Below are 22,494 nucleotides of genomic sequence, written 5' to 3' on the forward strand. Positions count from 1 at the left end.
GACCTGGTGACCTCAAAATCAATAGGGATCATCTTCTAATCATGACTAACCTCCTTGCCAAATATGAAGACTGTGGGTCAAAGGAATCTTAAGTTATTGGGCGGACAAGCTTTTTGAAGTCAAGGCCCCTGTGACCTTGACCTTTGACCTGGTGACCTCAAAATCAATAGGGGTAATCTACTCGTCATGACTAACCTCCATGCCAAATATGAAGACTGTGGGTCAAAGGAATCTTAAGTTATTGGGCGGACAAACTTTCTGAGGTCAAGGCCCCTGTGACCTTGACCTTTAACCTGGTGACCTCAAAATCAAACGGGGTCATCTACTCGTCATGACTAACCTCCATACCAAATATGAAGACTGTGGGTCAAAGGAATCTTAAGTTATTTGGTGGACAAGCTTTTTGAGGTCAAGGCCCCTGTGACCTTGACCTTTGACCTGGTGACCTCAAAATCAATAGGGGTCATCTTCTTGTCATGACTAACCTGCATGCCAAATATGAAGACTATGGTCCAAAGGTATCTTAAGTTATCGGACGGACAAGCTTTTTGAATTCAAGGCGGCTGTGACTTTGACCTTGACCTGGTGACCTCAAAATCAGTAGGGGTCATCTACTCGTCGGGACTTACCTGCATGCCAAATATAAAAACTGTGGGTCAAAGGAATCTTACGTTATTGGGCGGACAAGCTTTTTGAAGTCAAGTCCACTGTGACCTTGACCTTTGACCTGGTGACCTCAAAATCAATAGGGGTCATCTACTTGTCATGACTAATCTGCATGCCAAGTATGAAGACTGTGGGTCAAAGGAATCTTAAGTTATTGGGCGGACAAGCTTTTTAAAGTCAAGGCCCCTGTGACCTTGACCTTTGACCTGGTGACCTCAAAATCAATAGGGGTCATCTTCTCGTCATGACTAACCTCCATGCCAAATATGAAGACTGTGTGTCAAAGGAATCTTTAGATAATGGGCGGACAAGAAAAAATCGACGGATGGCCGGACAGCCGGACGGACAAGCTGATACCATAGGAACTCTGGAACAGGACCGCATATTGCGGCGCATAAATCCGAATCCGTACCAGCTTTACATATTGTTTGTCCGACCTTTGAATATCTTTTTATATTATACGAGCGGATGGTCTTTAATTATCTTATCTCAATTTAATATAATCTACTAATTTAAAAATCTGTCAAATTTACGGTATATTGAATAAAGTTTCCTTTTAAAAGGAAAGGCTTGCTTAGTGTGTCTTCATCCCTTAAAATAATTCCCTTTAAAATTGTGGGTTTTTTTCTTGTTTCAATTTATTATCACAATTTGTTTTGAATTACGGTATTTGTATATCATAAAGGGTTTATACAGTTTTTTCTCGAAAAAGGTAGGGTAAGCCCAAGACTGGACGAGCACCTGTGCCCATTTGTTTGAGCACCAGTGGTTATGCATTAATATAGGGACCAAAAGTCCACTGTTTATAACTGAACGGGAACATGATGACGATAACAGTTGCAACTTTTTTTGTAAAAATGAATATTTTTTGTCAAAAACGATTCGAAATCTATTCTCTATTAAAATAATCAATCGTAAAAATACTAACATTGGCTCTCACGTTGATCGAGATCAATTTATCGTACTGAAGGACATTTCATTTCCACTTTTTTCGCAGAGAGAGTCATTCGTTTTGGCAGTTGCTAATTTCATTTCTATAGCAGCTTTAGAGACAAGTGAATGCACTAAAAGACTTCGTTACGTGGTACCAATTAATAAGCATGTATCAACTATGTTACACCTAAAATATCTATGGACGTGGTAAGGTTAATGATATGCATGGGCTATTTTAGATTACCTCAGCAAGACGTTTAAACTATGTCAGTAGATCTAAATATAACTTGACCATGCACTAATATTCTGCGTGATTCGGTCACGATATTTTGGTAAGCAGGACCGCCCTTTGGAGACGGAATAATACTACAGTAACCATTCTCTATTTTATAACACTAATAAAGACAAAAACCAATTATAAAAGAAACTAACTTTTGCGTCTTGAAAAAGAATTTAAACGGAATCAAGTAAAAATAGAAAAACAAACTCGGATTTCCAAAGTAACTAAAATAGCTTAGATTTCCGTAATATTACTTCGTCTGATTCCGCAGTATGACGGAATCGCCCGAGTTGTCACGATTGCAATCGGAACAACCTCGGCTATTATAATTAATCCGAAGAGTAACGGAAAGGGCCGAAAAGTTGCGATTGGCACGATTGCAACTGGTTTCCCGTTCAATCATGCACTAACAAATGTAAGCAGGAAACCACCTAACCGGAACAAGTTTTCCAAAACAAATAGGCTTGCAGCCGTGGCTGCAAGCCAAAAAGAAAAGGAGTGACATCCACCATTTGCCGCAACGTTCGGCGTAAGTTACCCCCCTTGATATGCTTGATTTTTGTTTTAATTTTTCTAGTACTCTCTTTATGTCACTCAAAACATTGGTTTCCTAATAAGGAATACCAGATTAGTGCCTTGAATATATATATCTATGGATCATGTTTTAATATTCCTTTTTTCAGTTAGGCAAAAACTATTAGACCATATTACTAAAGTGTCTGTTTTCTCCATGTAAACAAATCATAACACGAATGCGCCCGTTATAATGCCGACTATACATGTCAAACACTAGTGTAAACATTAAACCGTTACGATACATGATAGTTGACAACGATAACGGGAACAAACTTCTGAAAAAAGAGTAATCAAGTATAGCCAAAGGGGGAAAACTCATGCCGAACGTTGCGGCAAATGGCGGATGTCACTCCTTGTCTTTTTTATAATACCGTAAAAATTGACCAGTTTTAAAAGTAACAGATTGGGTTCAAGTGATAATATATTGTATGAGACCATATGCTCGGATAATACTTAAAGATATTTAGATGTAGCAGAAACGTTTTTAACAAGAGCTGTCCGTAAGACAGCGCGCTCGACTTTTTTATTGCTTGCCAATAAAAAAAGTTTTTGCAGTAAAAGGCAATACAAGAATCTCTGTATTTTTAAAGTGAACTAGTTGTTTGATACCCTTGAATATTACAGCAATGTTTATATGACATAATTTATGGTAAAGTGAACAAGTGGATAGGAGTGAATTTTTTTAGATTTTTTAAGTTTTTTAGTGCTTGCCATATAATACAAAACATTGACAGTTAAGGGCCATAATTCAAATAAAATCTTTGACAGAATTACCTTCTCCTGGACATGTTTGGGAATCATGATTGTAAACAAGTATTCCAAACTTTCAAATTAATATCTCAAACAGTTTCAGTCAAAAAGTGGACTGGTACTAAAAACTTAACCAAGATTCTAAGTCGAAAAGGCCTTAATTTTTAAAAACAAAATCCTTGACAGAGTTACCTTCTCTTGCGTACAGATGGGGGTAATGATGTGAAATAGCATTAAAAGTTTCAAAGCAATATCTCAAAGGGTTAAGGCAAATAAGTGGATTTTACCCATATTCAATGTATTTTCTAAGTCAAAAAGGGGCATAATTCTGTCAAAAACCTTGACAGAGTTATGTCCTCTTGTCTGTTGATGAGGTCGTGATGGTAAACAAGCTATGGTCAGTTTCAAAGCAATACCTCCAATGGTTTTGAAATAAAGTGAGGTGGTACAAAAAACTTAACCAAGCTCAATACACTTTCTAAGTCAAAAAAGGGCCATAATTCTGTCAAAAACCTTGACAGAGTTATGTACTCTTGTCTGTAGATGGAGGTTATGATGGTGAACAAGTATGGTAAGTTTCAAAGCCATACTTGTAATACTTCTGAAATAAAGTGGGGTGGTACGAAAAACTTAACCAAGGTGTGACGCCGACGCCGACGCCGACGCCGGGGCGAGTAGGATAGCTCCCCTTTTCATAGAAAAGTCGAGCTAAAAACCGTTACACGATCGAAAATATGCGCCGCAATCTGCGGTCCCGTTCTCGAGTTCCTATGGCTGATACCAGTATACCCCCCTTACCAATTTGTTTTGCGGGGGTATAAACATGTTAAGAGGACCCTCCATAGTTGTACAAAATCAAATACGTAACAAAATTGGTCAAATTATTTTTTAAACGTTTAAGGCTCGTCAAAATGATGTTTTTTTAAAAGATTTTTTTCCGAAATTTATATAGAGAAAGAACAAATCGCAGTGCCGAAAAAATGACCAAGCCACGCGGAAATCTCCTGGACATATTACTTGGGTTAGGGCTTTAAAACTTGAAATATGTTAAGAAAACCCTCCATAGTTGTACAAAATTAAATTTGCAACGAAATTGGTCAAATTGCTTTTGAACGTTAGGCTCGTGAAAATGATGTTTTTTCCGAAATTTATATAGAGAAAGAACAAATCTCAGTGCCAAAAAAATGACCAAGCCACGCAGAAATCTCCTGGACATATTACTTGGGATAGGGCTTTAAAACTTAAAATATGTTAAGAAGGCCCTCCACACACAGTTGTACAAAATCAAATTTGCAACGAAATTGGTCAAATGATTTTTGAACGTTAGGATCGTGAAAATGATGCTTTTTCCGAAATTTTCATAGAGAAAGAACAAATCGCGACGCAAACAACTGACGAAGCCACGCGGAAATTCTCCTGGACATATTACATGGGATAGGGCTTTTAAACTTAAAATATGTTAAGAAGGCCCTCCACACACAGTTGTACAAAATCAAACTTGCAACGAAATTGGTCAAATGATTTTTGAACGTTAGGCTCGTGAAAATGATGCTTTTTCCTAAATTTATATAGAGAAAGAACAAATCTCAGTGCCAAAAAATGACCAAGCCACGCGGAAATCTCCGGGACATATTACTTGAGTTAGGGCTTTAAATCTTGAAATATGTTAAGAATACCCTCCATATTTGTACAAAATTAAATTTGCAACGGAATTGGTCAAATTGCCTTGGACAATAGGCTCGTGAAAATGATGTGGTTTTTTTTCGAAAGTTATATAGAGAAAGAACAAATCGCGATTCAAACAACTTACCAAGCCACGCGGAAATCTCCTGGTATTATTACTTGGGTTAGGGCTTTAAAATTTAAAATATGTTAAGAAGACCCTCCATAGTTGTACAAAATCAAATTTTCAACGAAATTGGTGAAATTGCGTTTAAACGATAGACTCGTGAAAATGATGATTTTACCGAAATTTATATAGAGAAAGAACAAATCGCGGTGCAAACAAAGGACCAAGCCACGCGGAAATCTCCTGGATATATTACTTGGGTTAGGACTTTAGGCCTTATAATGTTCAAAGAATATCCTCTAAAGTTGTACAAAATCGAATTTGCAACGATATTGGTTGAATGGTTTTTCAACAGTTGACACGAGAATATTATGCGTTTTTTACGACATTTCTTAAGACTTGATATATATAAAGAACAAATTCCAGGTTGTAATAGCGGCTATTGTACGTGGAGCAGTTGCTCTTATTTTCTTTGAGTTAAATCTCTGTGCCTTTAAGCCTTATACAGCAGTAAAGAAGATCCTTTTAACTATTTTACTAGACTTTTTTATTATAATATTATTTATTTATTTCTTTATTTATTTATTTTAAATACGTAGCTTTGTTTTCTAATGGCTAACTGTATATGAAATCATTTCCTGCAAGATGGAACTGTAAAAAAAAACATTTGCCTAATTTTGATGCAAATTGCTTTTGAAGTTTGTCAGGTTTTCTTTCCAGAAATATATGTCCAAGAAATTTCCGCGTGGCATGGTCAATTTTTGGTCCGGCAATTTGTTCTTTAAAAACATAAAATGTTGCAATTTCGTTATATTCTCAACACAACTGTGAATAACTATTTGTCTGATTTGATGCAGATTCGATTTTGTACAAGTTTGGTAGGTTTTCTTTCCAGAAACATAAATCACAAAGTCAAAACTTGAGAAATATGTCAAAGAAAATTCAGCGTGGAATGCTTGATTTTTGGGTCGGCGATTTGTTCTTTCTGTATATAAACTGTTGAAATGTTCGTTATATTCTCAACTCAACTGTAAAAAACTATCTGCCTGATTCCAATGCGGATTCGATTTTGTACAAGTTTGGTATGTCTTCTTTTCCGAAATATAAGACACAAAGCTAAAACTTAAGAAATAAGTCCAGGAGATTTCCGCGTGGCAAGGTCGTTTTTTAGTCCGCAATTTGTTCTTAATAAATATGAAATGTTGAAATAACGTTATATTCTCAACACAACTGTGAATAACTATTTGCCTGATTTTGATGCAGATTCGTTTTTGTACAAGTTTGGTAGGTCTTCTTTCCAGTTATATCAGCCTTGAGAAATATGCCTAGGAAATTTCCGCGTGACATGCTCGGTTTTGGTCCAGCGATTTCTTCTTTCTGTATATAAACTGTTGAAATTGTCACAATATTCTCAAAACATTTGCCTGATTCCGATGCGGATTAAATTTTGTACAAGTTTGGTAGGTCTTCTTTCCAGAAATGTAATTCACAAAGCCAAAACTTGAGAAATATGTCCAGGAGATGTTTTGTTTTTTGTTTTGTTTTTTTTTGTCCGGCTATTTTTAGCTAGAATATTCAATAAAAACAAGTAAAGCTATTGTAGTCACCCGAGCGTCGGCGTTGGCGTAACCACTTAAAATTTTTGTAATACCTCAAATATTTTCAATGTCCATTGACATATGGCTTTGAAATTTTGCACACTTGTTTGAAATTTTGCACACTTGTTCACCATCATGACCCCAACCTGTAGACAGGAGGAGGTAACTCTATCAAGCATTTTGACAGAATTATGCCCCTTTTTTTACTTAGAATTTATGTTAAAGATTTTGTTATACCTGACAAATATTTTCAAAGTCCATTGACATATGGCTTTGAAACTTTGCACACTTGTTCACCATCATGACTCCAACCTTTAGACAGGAAGAGGTAACTCTATCAAGCATTTTGACAGAATTATGCCCCTTTTTTGACTTAGAATTTACGTTAAAATGTTTGTAATACCTCAAATATTTTCAAAGTCCATTGGCATATGGCTTTGAAACTTTGCACACTTGTTCACCATCATGACCCCAACCTGTAGACAGGAAGAGGTAACTCTATCAAGCATTTTGACAGAATTATGCCCCCTTTTCGACTTAGAATTTACGTTAAAGTATTTGTAATACTTCAAATATTTTCAAAGTTCATTGACATAAGGCTTTGAAACATGTTGAAATTTTATAATCTTCTTTGAAAGCATAATAGGACTCTCTCCAATGCCTATAACTGTAATATTGATTTAAAGAAAAAAATTGCCTTTTCCTTTACTGAGAAAATTATTACCTTTTACTCAAGGCTTTTTTTTACTGTCATGCACTAAGAATAGTTGAGCGCTACTGTCCTACCGACAGCTCTTGTAATATAAACTGTTGAAATTTCGTAATATTATCAATACATCTGTGAAAAAACGTATTTGCATGATTTTAATGCAGATTCGATTTCTACAAGTTTGGTAAGTCTTCTTTCCAGAAATATTAGGCTAAAAGCCAAAACTAAAGAAACATGTCCAGGAGAATTCCGCGTTTCATTGTCGGTTTTTGGTCCGGAGAATTGAGCTATAAACTTTTGAAATTTTCGTGATATTCTCATAAAAACTGTCAAAAAAGTATTTGCATGATTTTAATGCAGATTCAATTTTATACACGTTTGGTAGGTATTCTGTCCAGAAATATAAGGTATGAAGCCAAAACTTAAGAAATATGTCTAGGAGAATTCCGCGTGAGATGGTTGTTTTTTGGTCAAGCTATTTGTTTTTTATTTATATAAAATGTTGAAATTTCGTTATATTCTCAACACAACTGTGGAAAGACCATTTGCCTGATTTTGATGCGGATTCGATTTTGTACAAGTTTGGTAAGTCTTCATTCCAGAACTATTAGGCTCAAAGCCAAAACTTAAGAAAGATGTTAAGGAGAATTCCGCGTGGCATGGTATGTTTTTGGTCCGGCGATTTGTTCTTTCTGTATATAAACTGTTGAAATTTCGTTACATTCTCAACACAACGGTGAAAAAATCATTTGCCTGATTTTGATGCAGATTGGATGATGGTCTTCTTTCAAGAAATATAAGTCAGAAGCCAAAAATTGAGAAATGCGCACAGGAAATTTCCGCATGGCATACTCGTTTTTGGTCCGGCGGTTTGTTCTTTATTTATATTAACTTTTGAAATTTTCGTGATATTCTCAAGACAACTGTGAAAGAAGTGTTTGCCTGATTCCATTGCGAATTCAATTTTCTACAAGTTTGCTAGTACTTCTAAAAAGCCAAAACTTAAAAATATGTCCAGGAGATTTCCGTGTGGCATGGTCAATTTTTGATCCGGCAATTTGTTCTTAATTTTTATGAACTCTTGACATTTTGTAACATTCTTAACACAACTGTTAAAAAAAAAGGATTTGCCTGATTTTGATGCGGTTTCGATTTTGTACAAGTTTGGTAGGTCTTCTTTCAAGAAATATAAGGCACAAAGCTAAAACTTAAGAAATGTGTCCAGGAAATTTCCGCGTGCCAAGGTCGTTTTTTAGTCCGGCAATTTGTTCTTTATATACATGTACATCAAATCTTGAAATTTCGTTATATTCTCAACACAACTGTAAAAAACAATCGCCTGATTTTGATTCAGAATCGATTTTGTACAAGTTTGGTTGGTCTTCTCTCAAGAAATATTAACCCTTTTGCTGCCAGAGGGTTATTCATATTTTGTACAAGTTTGGTAGGTCTTATCTCCAGAAATAAAAGACACAAAGCTACAACTTAAGAAATATGTCCAGGAGATTTCTGCGTGGCAAGGTCGTTTTTTAATCCCGCAATTTGTTTTTTATAAAGAAAATGTTGAAATTTCGTTATATTCTCAACACATCTGTGAAAAAAATGCCTGATTTTGATGCAGATTTGATTTGTACAAGTTTGTCAGGTCTTCTCTCCAGAAATATCAGCCACAAAGCCGAAACTTGAGAAATATGCCTAGGAAATTTCCGCGTGACATGCTCGGTTTTTTGTCCGTTAATTTGTTATTCATTTCTATAAACTGTTGACATTTCGTTATATTCTCAACACAACTGTGAAAAAAGTATTTGCCTGATATTGATGCGATTTCGATTTTGTACACAATTCCAAATATTTCAAGAGTTGTTTCACAGGCAGATAACCAGTTGCACAGCATTATTCAATGATATATAACATATATTGAAGAAAATAATAGTTTGCATGCATTGCTCCTTAAAAAATGACTGACAGCAATTTATATTTACCCACACCCAGCCAAAATCACACCTAAAATATACCAATATCGGTAATCTTCATGAAGGTGCAGCATACTCCAGAATCCGCCCGATTCCTTTAAAACATATCACTAACACGCAATGCAAGCTATGGCATTTTCAAAAGTGACCAATAAAGTGTCTGTCATACGTTTAGATTTTTCACAAAATTTATCCGAAATTTCTTACTTGTTTGGCGCCAACTGTCAAAGCTAGATTTTTAACTTTTTCACCTCCATTCGGAGAGTCACAAATGCATACGAAGCTACCAAAATGCTTAGTTTCGGGTAAAACCCCCAAAATACTGCTCATTTCCTAAACACAAACAAGAAAGAATTACAATGACAGAGAAATATCAGAAGTTTCCAGTAGCTTCAAAACACCATGTTTGAGTTATTAAAAAATTTGACAGGGACCATCATTCGAATATGTCCCCTGCCCCCTCAATATTTGGTAAAAACTGTTGATTCGAAAAAGGATTACGTTCTTTTAGAAATTCTAAGAATATTCCTCTATCATTTTCATCTTTGCTTATCCGAGCTTCATAACAATGTTTTTGTTGCTTATTTCTTTCATATTTCTGTCCCGTGAATTCTAACATTGCGTTGTTTATGTCAGCACACGCAGGCATTCAAAGGAGCCACAGTGCCCTCTGAGCCTCTGTCATGCCCCGACCTCTAGTCATAACAACTCCTTATCAGTACTTAAAATGTTGCAGGCTCGGTTTGATTGAGTCTGTTCATGGATGGTACTGTTAAGTGAAGTGCAAGTTACCGTCCACTCCCCCTAGCACCGGCTCATTAAGCAGAACATGAAAGTTGTGAAATTCATAAGTCTCGTTTAAAAATAATAACAATATCTTAATCGACATTTTTCTCAAAACTCCTCATGTACTCACATAAAATAAATAAAAATAAACACATAAATACACACGAGTATATTACAAGTGATTTCAACAAGATCTGTACATGTAACAATTTTTAGCAAACATTGGGCCTCGTCTTCTATTTACGCCTGCAGTATACATGACCAGATTGTATATGTGATTATAGATCGCTGTAACAAGTTGGACGACCTTAAACTCTACTTTGCCTTTTCTTGCATGACATGTGAAGATGCTTTCCAAATGTATAAATACGCCTCTATTGCAGCATTTTACTGACTTGATCTGGCAATTTGGCAATAATATGGTTTATTTCTCTTTTTGTGTGTGTGTGTGTGTGTGTGTGTGTGTGTGTGTGTGTGTGGAGAACCTACGGAGTCCCTAAGGTGACTTTTTTGACACTTTTTTCCCGGCATTTAATTCGTTTTTACAAAATATTAATTCGTAATTACGAAATATCACTTCGTTTTTACGAATTCTTATTTAGGTCATTGTGAGCTTGACAAAGAACCTACTAATCTCACAAAGGGGCATTTACAAGCCTGGATCAACCTTGCGATTATAAGCTGAATGGTTCTCAAGTTATTATCCCCCGCCGATGGAATAGGGAGGGGGATATAGTTTTGGCGTTGTCCGTCCGTCCGTCCATCCGTCCGTCCGAATTTCGTTTCCGGAGTAGTTCTCTGCAACTACTGGCTGGAATTCAACGAAACTTTATGGGAATCATCAATATCAAGAGGAGATGCGCATATCGTCGGCTTGTTCCGGTCCGACCCTTTAACTCAGAGTTATGGCCCTTGATTAGTTATGTTGTATGCATATAGAGTAAAAATCGTTTCCGGACTACTTCTCTGCAACTACTGGCTGGAATTCAACGAAACTTTATGGGAATCATCAATATCAAGAGGAGATGCACATATCGTCGGCTTGTTTCGGTCAGACACTTTAACTCAGAGTTATGGCCCTTGATTAGTTATGTAGTATGCATATAAAGTAAAAATCGTTTCCGCACTACTTCTCTGCAACTACTGGCTGGAATTAAACGAAACTTTATGGGAATCATCAATACCAAGAGGAGATGCGCATATCGTCGGCTTGTTCCGGTCAGACACTTTAACTCAGAGTTATGGCCCTTGATTAGTTATGCAGTATGCATATGGAGAAAAATCGTTTCCGCTCTACTTCTCTGAAACTACTGGCTGGAATTCAACGAAACTTTATGGGAACCTTCAATACCAAGAGGAGATGCACATATCGTCGGCTTGTTTGGGTCAGACACTTTAACTCAGAGTTATGGCCCTTGATTAGTTATGCAGTATGCATATGGAGAAAAATCGTTTCCACTCTACTTCTCTGCAACTACTGGCTGGAATTAAACGAAACTTTATGGGAATCATCAATACCAAGAGGAGATGCGCATATCGTCGGCTTGTTCCGGTCAGACAGTTTAACTCAGAGTTATGGCCCTTGATTAGTTATGCAGTATGCATATGGAGAAAAATCGTTTCCACTCTACTTCTCTGCAACTACTGGCTGGAATTCAACGAAACTTTATGGGAACCTTCAATACCAAGAGGAGATGCACATACCGTCGGCTTGTTTGGGTCAGACACTTTAACTCAGAGTTATGGCCCTTGATTAGTTATGCAATATGCATATGGAGTAAAAATTGTTTCTGGAGTAGTTCTCTGCAACTACTGGCTGGAATTCAACGAAACTTTATGGGAATCATCAATATCAAGAGGAGATGCGCATATCGTCGGCTTGTTCTGGTCAGACCCTGTAACTCAGAGTTATGGCCCTTGATTAGTTATGTAGTATGCATATAGAGTAAAAATCGTTTCCGCACTACTTCTCTGCAACTACTGGCTGGAATTCAACGAAACTTTATGGGAACCTTCAATACCAAGAGGAGATGCGCATATCGTCGGCTTGTTCTGGTCAGACAGTTTAACTCAGAGTTATGGCCCTTGATTAGTTATGCAGTATCCATATAGAAAAATATTTGTTTCCTCGCTACTTCTCTGCTACTACTGGCTGAAATTCAATGAAACTTTATGGGATACTAAGAGGAGATGTGCATATAGTCGCTTTGTTCCAGTCAGATACTTATAACTCGGATTTATTGCCCTTGATTAGTTATGTAGTATGCATACATCTCATTGGCATTTCCAGATTTTACTATTTAACACAAAGTTATGGCTTTGTTATTGCCCTGAATATTTATCAAGTTCAAAGAATATTACTGTTTATGCCATGATTAATATATAAATAAAGCCTTATGTCTTCAGTTGTTGTGTTTATAATAACCAGTACTCGGCGGGGGATATAAATTCAACGAATTTGCTTGTGAACAGGTTAAGTGAACAGGGTTTTTGAGTGAGAAGTCATTCTCTATCCAAAATTTTCCAGATTTTCACTTATCTAATCAGTTTAAAAAAGTATATTTCCTAACAATTTATGTATGGGCACCGTGCGATCATAAAAACAAAACATTTTATTTCAAAACTCAAAATTTTCGACAAAACGAAACAGAAAAAAAAAGTGTCCGTGTTTGGATTGAAGCACAGGACCTCCATTTTAACAAAAATTTCCTAGCGCGTGTACTATCCCGGCTGTGGCGGTGTCGCATGAGATTTGCAAGTACCATGAGATATGCAAGTTCCATTTCCGGTTTAGAAATGACTTGCCGATTTCATGTTGGGTTTCATGAGACTCGCAAGTCATGAGAACTGCAAGTTCACTGTTACTGATAAACTTGCAAACTTAAAATTATCAATTAATAACAAAGATTAGTCTCCATGTTTAACCCCCATTTGCTGACACCAAGTCACGTCATACTTCTAAAATTGAAAAAAAGCTCGGGAAAGATGTTTTTGACATTTTACTTATAATGTAAGTCTTGTAAGACTTTATTCTATTCTTGTTATTAAATTATCTTATCATTAAGGTATTTATGTTCACAAATTGAAATCTCAGAACCACACCTTTCCTTGACAAAAACTTGCCAGGTTGAAAGCATTTCTATTTTATCTACAAAATTTTTAATACAACTAACACAGATTGTCTATTTATGCCATTAAAAAAGTGGCCAAATTTTATTTGCCACACTGTGAGAAAGATGTGAAGCCTGACTAGGACTCGAACTGTCATATGGCATATAATGACTTATGCCGGGTGATTGCACTTATTAATATATGTCCATGAAATTTTAAGTGTAGGCCAAGATCGCCATTTTTTTTCCCATTTCTTTAACGGGCTCATTTCCTGGCGCCGGACAGTGTTTCTATTTAAAGACCTTTTAAATCATGCATGAAACATTTACTGTAGAAGTCAAATTATATAATTTTTCTCTTCCATTTTTGCAAAAATTCCTTTTAATTTCCCCAAATTTAATGTTGAAAAAATACTCATTTAAAAATGTCATGGCAAAGATATGAAACATCTATATATACATGTATATACTGTACATTTAATGATATTTTAGTTCTTTTGACGGATAATGTAAAAGAGCTCCATGACTTTTACAGGTATGACACAGAAATCTGTACCATGAAAGTTACAGGTAGCTGATACAGATCCAGTATTTTATCAGAGGGGGTGGAAAATTAATGTAGGAAAGTCAAAGGCCAGGCCACGGCCTTGGCTTGCCTGGCTATAGACTACATGGATATCTAAAACTAAAAGGAAATCAAATAAAAAACAATTAAATATATATATATATATATATTTCTATATTTTCAGTATTATTTCTATTTGAAATTGGATATCGCCATTTTTAATGTTTCATAAGTTTCATAAGTTTATTTTCAATATTCCATAAGGCTATATAGACCATGAGGATATACAATGCATTATATATAGACAGTATATAGCATAAATGTACAAAACAATTTAAACAGCGGAGAATGTTTACAAATAATTAAATGTCTTCCTAATTTGTATATGACATCAGATATTCTTACTCAATTCCACTTGGGTATAAATTTAATTTTACAATGAGAAATTTTTTCAGATATTTTAGAACAAGATTAGATATCTACGGTTCTTTCTATCGAAATTATATCATGTTGTACCGCATATAATGTTAATTTCGAGGAATTTGTAACATATACCCATGTGAAATTTCACATGGAACAAAATGAAAAACCGAAACTCTATTCTATTAGCACATTTAGGCTAAATTATAAATGCATCTGATAATGACATGCAATATATAGCATAACAACTCAACCCATTACGTGAAAAAAAATCAACTTACTGCACATATACTGTATACTTAACTCTCATAGATATTTCATCAAAAATAAGTGAGGAATTCTTGTCAATAATAATATCATGATCTTGTCGACACAAGATCAACATATTACTTTTACATTCACACAGAAATAAAAGTTTATTTACACATTTAATATCAATCCAGGTTCAATCAATATATAAAGCAAAATGAATGATTGTGTATAATTAAGATACAGTACCTAACTTGTATGATAAAGTTGACCTTGTCAATATGAAAACATAAAGTCAACTTATGGAATTTATATCACTTTATATTCTTAGTGTATCTTTAATACATGATAAACATGATAAACATGTGTTTATTGTAGATTATAGGTGATAATAGACTGCCTAATGGCAATAATAAAAAGTAAAGATACATTATGACGAAAGTGTTCTGTTCAAACTTATTACTAACTTTTCTAATTATAGACATACAAATTTTACTTCCTTACGCATTAGTACTTTGCTATGGAATGAACAGTGTTTTATATAAATCATATTTATTGTCACAAAATTCAATCTAAAAACTTTATTTATGGATCAGTCAGAAAAAACATCTTGTTTTGATATCTTTACAGTTTTATTGTTATTTTGATACTGCTGTTAAAGTTGTTTAACTAAACAAACTATATCCTTAAAGATTGTTAAAAGAGGGCCGAGCTGAGCCTGTGCTGAGTTGACCAGTGCCAAGTTGGTATAGGGCCGAGTTGACCCTTTACCAATATCAAAACATATTACAAATGAAAAATACTGCAGTTTACATTGTTTTGGAGAGGTAGGAGGGTTGTAGAGTGGGTAAAGGGTAGAGGGCCGCGTAGTGCCCAGGCTTTCAAGTGGCCAATAACAAAAAAGTAGGGATAACAGTAGGAATTTTTTTGTAAAAAAGTAGGGAAAAGTAGGGATTTCAGAGCGTAAAAGTAGGGAAAGTAGGACTCTCTACTCACCTTTTTTTCTAAAGTTGATGCAAAAACAAATACAGACCCTTATCAACTAATATCGATGGCAGTTTCTTCATTTAGGAAACCAGTCACCAGTGTTTCAATAGGGATTCCACAACAGGATGAATCTGGACATGAACCTGGAATTGGTATTTCTTTTTATTAGATCCAATTCCAAATAATAACAGAAAACTATCATAATAAACAATGAATATGTCAGAACACAGACTATTAGCAACATTAAACATTAAGTAAGCATGTTTTTTGTACACAGACTAGAAGAAGGAAATGTGTTAAAACCTTGTTTAATATAGCATGGTTGTTACAAAATACAAACAAGAAAAATGTTATGTGCAAAAACATGGTTTTAGCTAGCATAATATGTGAAACACAGACTAGAACAAGGATAGGTGTTAAACATGAGTTGCTTGACTCCATTATTTGAACATTGGACAGATTTGCAACAGAGAGAACAGTAGCCACTGTATTCAGAGTTAGAGTCCTTTTTACACCAGAAATGGAGTTCATGTCCATTTTCATCTTTTTGCATTAACCATGCATTGTTTAATTTTGTGAGTCCATATAGCATTGTGAAGTTAATTTTTATAAATTAATGGACCTGAAATAATAAATTGTTAGTAAAATGGAATTTAAAAAGAAACTTAATGACACTTGAGAGAAATGTAAGTAGGTCTCAAATAATTCCCAGGTAGAGATGAGTATTTATGCCATATTATACATGTATATATGTATTTAAAGATAGAAAGCAAAAAAACTTGTTAAGTAAACTTTGGATGCAACACATCTTTAATGGTTATATTACTAATAATTGGCACACTGAAAGCCTAAACACACAGTTAGTTATTCTTAAATTATCTGTTATAAGATAAAGATTCCTTATCCCCCACCATATTAAAGCTATCAAATTGAATACATATTTTTAGAAGAAACACTCATTACATTTTTCCAGTATCTTTCATTCAATGAAAATTCAGGACAAAATGATCACAGGGAGCAACTTCAATACTTGCTAATATGCCAAACATTGCCTAAATTCTATATATGCTCAAAGATGTTGGCAAGTATTGTCCCTCAGCATAAGCATCATTGGGAAACAACTGAAAAGCTAGTCTGTGTACAAAAACATATTAAAATTTTGAAATGAAACAATTGAGAAGCTAGTCTGTGTACAAAAACATATTATAATTTTGAAATGAAACAATTGAGAAGCTAGTCTGTGTACAAAAACATATTATAATTTTGAAATGAAACAATTGAAAAGCTAGTCTGTGTACAAAAACATATTATAATTTTGAAATGAAACAATTGAAAAGCTAGTCTGTGTACAAAAGCATATTAAAATTTTGAAATGAAACAATTGAGCAGCTAGTCTGTGTACAAAAACATATTATAATTTTGAAATGAAAAAATTGAGAAGCTAGTCTGTGTACAAAAACATATTATAATTTTGAAATGAAACAATTGAAAAGCTAGTCTCAGTGTACAAAAACATATTATAATTTTGAAATGAAACAATTGAAAAGCTAGTCTGTGTACAAAAACATATTATAATTTTGAAATGAAACAATTGAAAAGCTAGTCTGTGTACAAAAACATATTATAATTTTGAAATGAAACAATTGAAAAGCTAGTCTGTGTACAAAAACATATTATAATTTTGAAATGAAACATAAAAAATAATTGAACACTAAGTAATATTTTTATAGAAGCAAACTCACCTAAAGTCACTGATTCTGCCATGTCAGCTCCAACCATCCTCATCATGGAACCCCTCTTGCACCACTGATGACCTACTTCCATCAACTTTTTCCTACAATTAAACTAGCATCTGATTCTTATTAAATTTGAGATAAAGATTATATCAAAATCAATCTACTACTTATGGATTTTTTATCAATTATCCTCGAGCTTTTTTCTTAAAAAAGTAGGGATAGTAGGGCATTTCAAGAAAAAAGTAGGGAAAAGTAGGGGTCAATCAAAAAAAGTAGGGAAAAGTAGGAAAAGAAGGAAAAGTAGGGCCCGCTTGAAAGCCTGAGTGCCCAATCAACCCGCCTAACACCTGTGACACAGACACTAACTAGTTTTTCATCATGATTGTCATGACACCTGACATAGCCTGTGTTTTTATATGCAGAAAATGGTAAAGGGGGGGGGGGGTGTAATCAAACACTAACAACAGAAAATGCAGCCCAGACATACTTATAATACAAATGTCAATTAACCTCATTTAGAAATGTTTATTTGGTTAAATCTACAAAATTTAATTTGGATATAATATAGTGTAACCCCATTGTATCTATACCTGTGAATTTATGCATCCTACTTTCGTTTTCAATTAATCAGTCTGCCACCGATATGTCTAAAATGTTTTTAAATATTCATAATACTGGTATTTTAATATCCATGCTTGGAAACGTATCAAAAAAGTACTGTTTATGACAAGGAAAAGTACCAGGAAATGATAAAATCTTACTTACCGTAGCAAACATACCGGAAGTGTGAAAACGAAAATAACATTTTCGCGCATGCGTACTTGCATATCTCATGGTAACTCATACGACAGCGTCAACTCTATTGGCAGGCGATTATTTTAATTTATATACAATAGTGTTAAGTTATAAAACTTGGGGAGAAATAAAATCACTATTTAAATTGCATTTACATGGCTTATATTCAGTCGGAACTTAGTTTCAAGGCCATATTAATAGCTATTTGTGGCGCCGTTATATGTCGCAACGCCGCTAAATGTCGCACTTGCCGCTAAATGTCGCACCATTGACGCTAAATGTCGCAACCGCCATTAAATGTCGCAAAACCAATTTGACGTTAAATGTCGCAATGTTAACGTTAAATGTCGCACGAATTTCCCTTACTATTAATTCGTAATAACGAACTATTATTTCGTTTTTACGAATTAATTTTTGTAATAACGAAATAATATTGCGTAATTACAAAATAATATTTCCTAAAAACGAATTAATATTTCGTTGAAACGAAATAATAGTTCGTTATTACGAATTAATATTTCGTAATTACGAATTAATATTTCGTTATTACGAATTATCATTTCGTAAAAACGAATTTAGTTCCAGGGAAAAAATGGTGGAAAATGTCACCTTAGCCTAAGGGGGCTTCGTAAGAACCCCATTTTTGAAAAATCATACATACATATACAATCGATATGGATAACATATGCAAGACTTTTAAATTTCAATACACTGATCTTTATGTGTGTTATTAGCGTGGCTTAAATTTGAAAACAAATGCTGAAAATCATTTACAAGAAAGAAAAAGTTTCCACGAATATGAGCAATGCAGCTATACAAACGTTGTACAGAAAGAGGAGTAACAAATATAATTTACTTAACATATGTTTACGTATTTACTTTCCTTAAGTCGAATGTGACTCCGCCTACTCTTTCGTAAACCTGAACTCAACCAGAGCACGACCTGGGACATGAAAGCTCCAATACGGTCTTTCTGTGACAACACGCGCCCCAGGCCGTGCAAGATGCACTCCCGACTCTCGACAGCCAGTGGTGGTCAGCAGTCAGGAGTACCCCAGACTTCACGATTAGTACTATTTACAGGTGACAGAGGCCAAAATTTCCACCATCTTAATATCTATATATGTATATATATGTAGAACATACATTTTATTATTTAAAGGGTAAGAAGAAGAAATAATCTTTACAAATTGTTATTTTAAGAACATTGCTTTAAAGGATGTTTACAAATTAATTTCATTGATTTGTAGCAATCTATTTATGTAAACATAAACTTCAGACTATTTTGTAAATGAAAATGTAAACAGTCATATCAGCATTAGAGGTGTAAAATGTGTTATAATAAACAGGTGTCCCGAAGCTTTTCCGCATGAGCAACAATATATTTATTACGTTACATTGAAAGAAGACTATAAGGAGACATTCCATATGACATCTCTCCGACTCTGAAAGAAGACTATAAGGAGACATTCCATATGACATCTCTCCGACTCTGAAAGAAGACTATAAGGAGACATTCCATATGACATCTCTCCGACTCTGAAAGAAGACTATAAGGAGACATTCCATATGACATCTCTCCGACTCCGAATAGTATACATTTTTTTAAGATTTATAAATGACAGCAAATTTCCTTGTAGTCAGGTAATCGTTTACTCGGATATAGTTATATATATAACTGTAAAATTTACACGAAATTCGTCTATTAAACATTTCCACAGTATACGAAAAACTAACGTATGATGAAAAGTTTGTATGTTGAAAATTTGGTAACTGTACCTGTGTAGATATATCTTTAAAAAAATGAAATTTAAAGTCTCATCCATTTTCTTTGGGTCAATATACCCCAAAAGAACTTGTTTTGATAGTTCGTAATCTGCAATATTCGGACATTTAGTTTTAAAATTAATGAAAGTTTTAAAGGTCTGCCAAAAATGACTAAAATATTGACAATAATAGAACAGGTGTTATACAGTTTCGTTTTTTTTTTTTCTCTACAAAAAGTGCGCCCCATCTTAGTTTAAATATGTTTGTTGCCAAGATTCTATTTATTAATTTGTATTGGAAGTATCTTAGGATTGTTGTATCTTGTGTTATTTGGTTTACACTGGTTGTTTATTTGTTTGTTTTTGTATATTTTCTGTTTCGTGTTCAAAACAAGTAACCAAGTGTTTTTCTCTTCATGACGTAAATGTCATGGCTTATGATTATATATAAGGATATAAAAGTACTTGAGAACTGAATAAGAGCGACACATATAACTTGGGAGTGTAAGATGTACTTTAAATGTAATGTGCTTACAATTTTATGTTTTAACCATAAAATTCAGAATAATTGTTAAATAGTTTCCAACTTCATATTTGGATTTAAGATTTGCATTAAAAAATGCAAATTGAAATAATAAAATTGCAAGTTTTGAAATTAATTTCATTTTTTGTCTTCCTATTGATAATATTGGTTCCGATGAAAACAGTTTTGTATTTATTTTGCGAATTCGTGCTGTGTGTAAATACTTATACATCACCTTTATCAATATCCGAGGAAAAGGCTATACCAAAACGTATCCATCAGGTATTTTTCTTTGAAACGAGTTCAACTCTACCAAACGAATTCATGAAGAGTCAACAAACATGCCAAAAACACCATTCATCCTATATGTACACGCTATGGAATAAAACAATGATAAATGATCTTATCGAGAAAGAGTATCCGGAATTTAAGCAGATATATGACAGCTATGATCATTGGGTAAAACGTGTTGATGCTGGAAGATACCTTGTGCTGCATCACTATGGTGGCTGGTACATCGACATTGATATCGTTTGTAAACGGAGGTTAGTTGTCTCGTATGTTCTAATACCAACAGAAAAATGTCATTCACCATGTTCACTGTAGTTCTGAGTAAGTTAGATTGTTCTGAAGATATACGTTCCTGAAAGGGTCATATAGATCTACCTTACAGATGCTAATAGTTTTATTTAAAAAAAGTTTTATGTATTCGGTGTCCTTTTTACAGTTTTTACAATAAAATACTTTTAGCTAGTTCTATCTGTTGCCTTGTAACGTCTAGTATTTAATATGGCAAATCAACTTTTTTCCTGAAGGTGATAAGTAACTTATATGTTATAAAAAACATTATTACAACACGTGTACCGCCTCCGTGGTCGAGGGGTTAGTGTCGATGACTTCTAATCCAGTTACCTCTCTGGCGTGGGTTCGATCCCCGGGAGATGTAGCACGGAGGAAGGTAGTCTAGTACTGGTGTAACTCTCCAGAAACGATGGTTAGGAAACTACCCGCCTATATGACTGAAATGCTGTTGGAAAAAGGCGTAAAATGAAACAAACAAACTAACAACACGTGTATTGATTTTTGAGGTAAATAATTCAGCAGGTACTCGTAAGGTTCTCACAAATAAGGTTAAAGATGTAGGCTATCATTTTTAATTAAAAAAAATCAGAAAAAATATCAAAACCTGACAAGTAGATCTAGATCTCTATATCGATTGCTAAAAGTTACAAAAAAAAAAGAAAAAATGCACCACGCTAAATTAAAATAGATCTACTTTGTCTTTTATGCCAGTGTTGACGAATTGTCTGCTGAAGCCAGAGCCAAAAACGCAAGCGTCGTTGTTTATAAAACTAAACCTGTCGGCTTTACAAATGCCGTGATCGGAATAAGCAGGCAGCATCAATATCTTAATGACGTCATAGTTGCATTACGTCATTCAAAGAGATGGTATTTCATTCCGTATCTGTCTACAATGTTTACAACCGGTGAGTCATTTTAATTTTTCAGGATTGACACATTTTTAGTTTAAATCAGATAACGAATAACTGTTATCTATTATAACACCCTCGCTAATGTGTCACAAAACATAGTTTTGGTGCGAGTGGGTGTTAGAGCCATATAGGAATCAATATTTTCCGTCCTGTCTGAATTATAATTTGAAGCTTGAAAGATCAATGCAATATCACAATGAATGATAACTTGTTATGTTATGTAACTCTCTAAACTGACATAATCATGCCCCTTTTTAACTCCTAAAATATCCCAAAAATGTAGCTACCTAAGTGGCTATATACTCAGTATAGCTTTATGGTAAATGCAATGTTTTTTTTTATACTTAAACATAACAATCCTTTGGAATATTCCATTACATTGACGAGACTGGCCTTGAGCTTGAGTCATAAATGACCTTGACCTACAATGTCAAATTATTGAATTTTACCTTTTTCTTTTATTTTGCTATATAACTGGCTATTAGGTTGTTATTTATGAATGGGTTGTCTTCATATTAAGACACAATAAATATCTTTTAGGACAAGACCAGTATATTAAAATCCAACGGCCATTCTCAGTTAAAATTTACACCCCTATTAAAATTTGATAAAAAATACAGATTAGCAAAAATGCAAAACTGTTAGTCTTTTTACAAACTTAAACCATCTGTGAAGTTATACTGAAATTATTTTCAACATCATATAAGTAGTTTTTGTAAATCGGCGGTTTGAAAAGTGTATCCATTTTACCTTTTTAAAATGCCAGAAATGTTCGTGACAAAGTACCTTT

The 22,494-nt window shown here is 34.3% G+C and overlaps 2 protein-coding genes across 2 annotated transcripts in view; one reads left to right on the forward strand and one right to left on the reverse strand.

The window, feature by feature from the left end:
* LOC132732507 (cytochrome P450 2J5-like) overlaps positions 1 to 17,974 on the reverse strand; it is a 38,459-nt gene extending 20,485 nt beyond the window's left edge. Inside the window, exon 1 of the mRNA XM_060718950.1 lies at positions 17,893 to 17,974. Within this exon, the coding sequence (XP_060574933.1) occupies positions 17,893 to 17,961 (69 nt within the window). The 5' untranslated portion in view covers positions 17,962 to 17,974. The remainder of the gene's footprint in view (positions 1 to 17,892) is intronic.
* A 2,334-nt stretch (positions 17,975 to 20,308) lies between these two features.
* Positions 20,309 to 22,264, forward strand: LOC132732508 (uncharacterized). The gene is made up of 2 exons (XM_060718952.1): positions 20,309 to 20,756; positions 21,505 to 22,264. The coding sequence occupies exons 1-2, from the start codon at positions 20,386 to 20,388 to the stop codon at positions 21,710 to 21,712; spliced, it is 579 nt and encodes a 192-aa protein (XP_060574935.1). The 5' UTR covers positions 20,309 to 20,385; the 3' UTR covers positions 21,713 to 22,264.
* Positions 22,265 to 22,494: the final 230 nt, after the last annotated feature.

This window comes from Ruditapes philippinarum, unplaced genomic scaffold (genome assembly GCF_026571515.1).
Source record: "Ruditapes philippinarum isolate M1 unplaced genomic scaffold, ASM2657151v2 ctg3899_1_1_1_1, whole genome shotgun sequence".
Taxonomy (NCBI): domain Eukaryota; kingdom Metazoa; phylum Mollusca; class Bivalvia; order Venerida; family Veneridae; genus Ruditapes; species Ruditapes philippinarum.

Excerpts from the sequence above, each read along its gene's own strand:
- LOC132732508 (XM_060718952.1), top strand. The coding sequence starts at position 20,386 with ATGAAAACAGTTTTGTATTTATTTTGCGAATTCGTGCTGTGTGTAAAT. Across the intron at positions 20,757-21,504 it reads GATATCGTTTGTAAACGGAG|TGTTGACGAATTGTCTGCTG; the intron begins GTTAGTTGTCTC and ends CTTTTATGCCAG.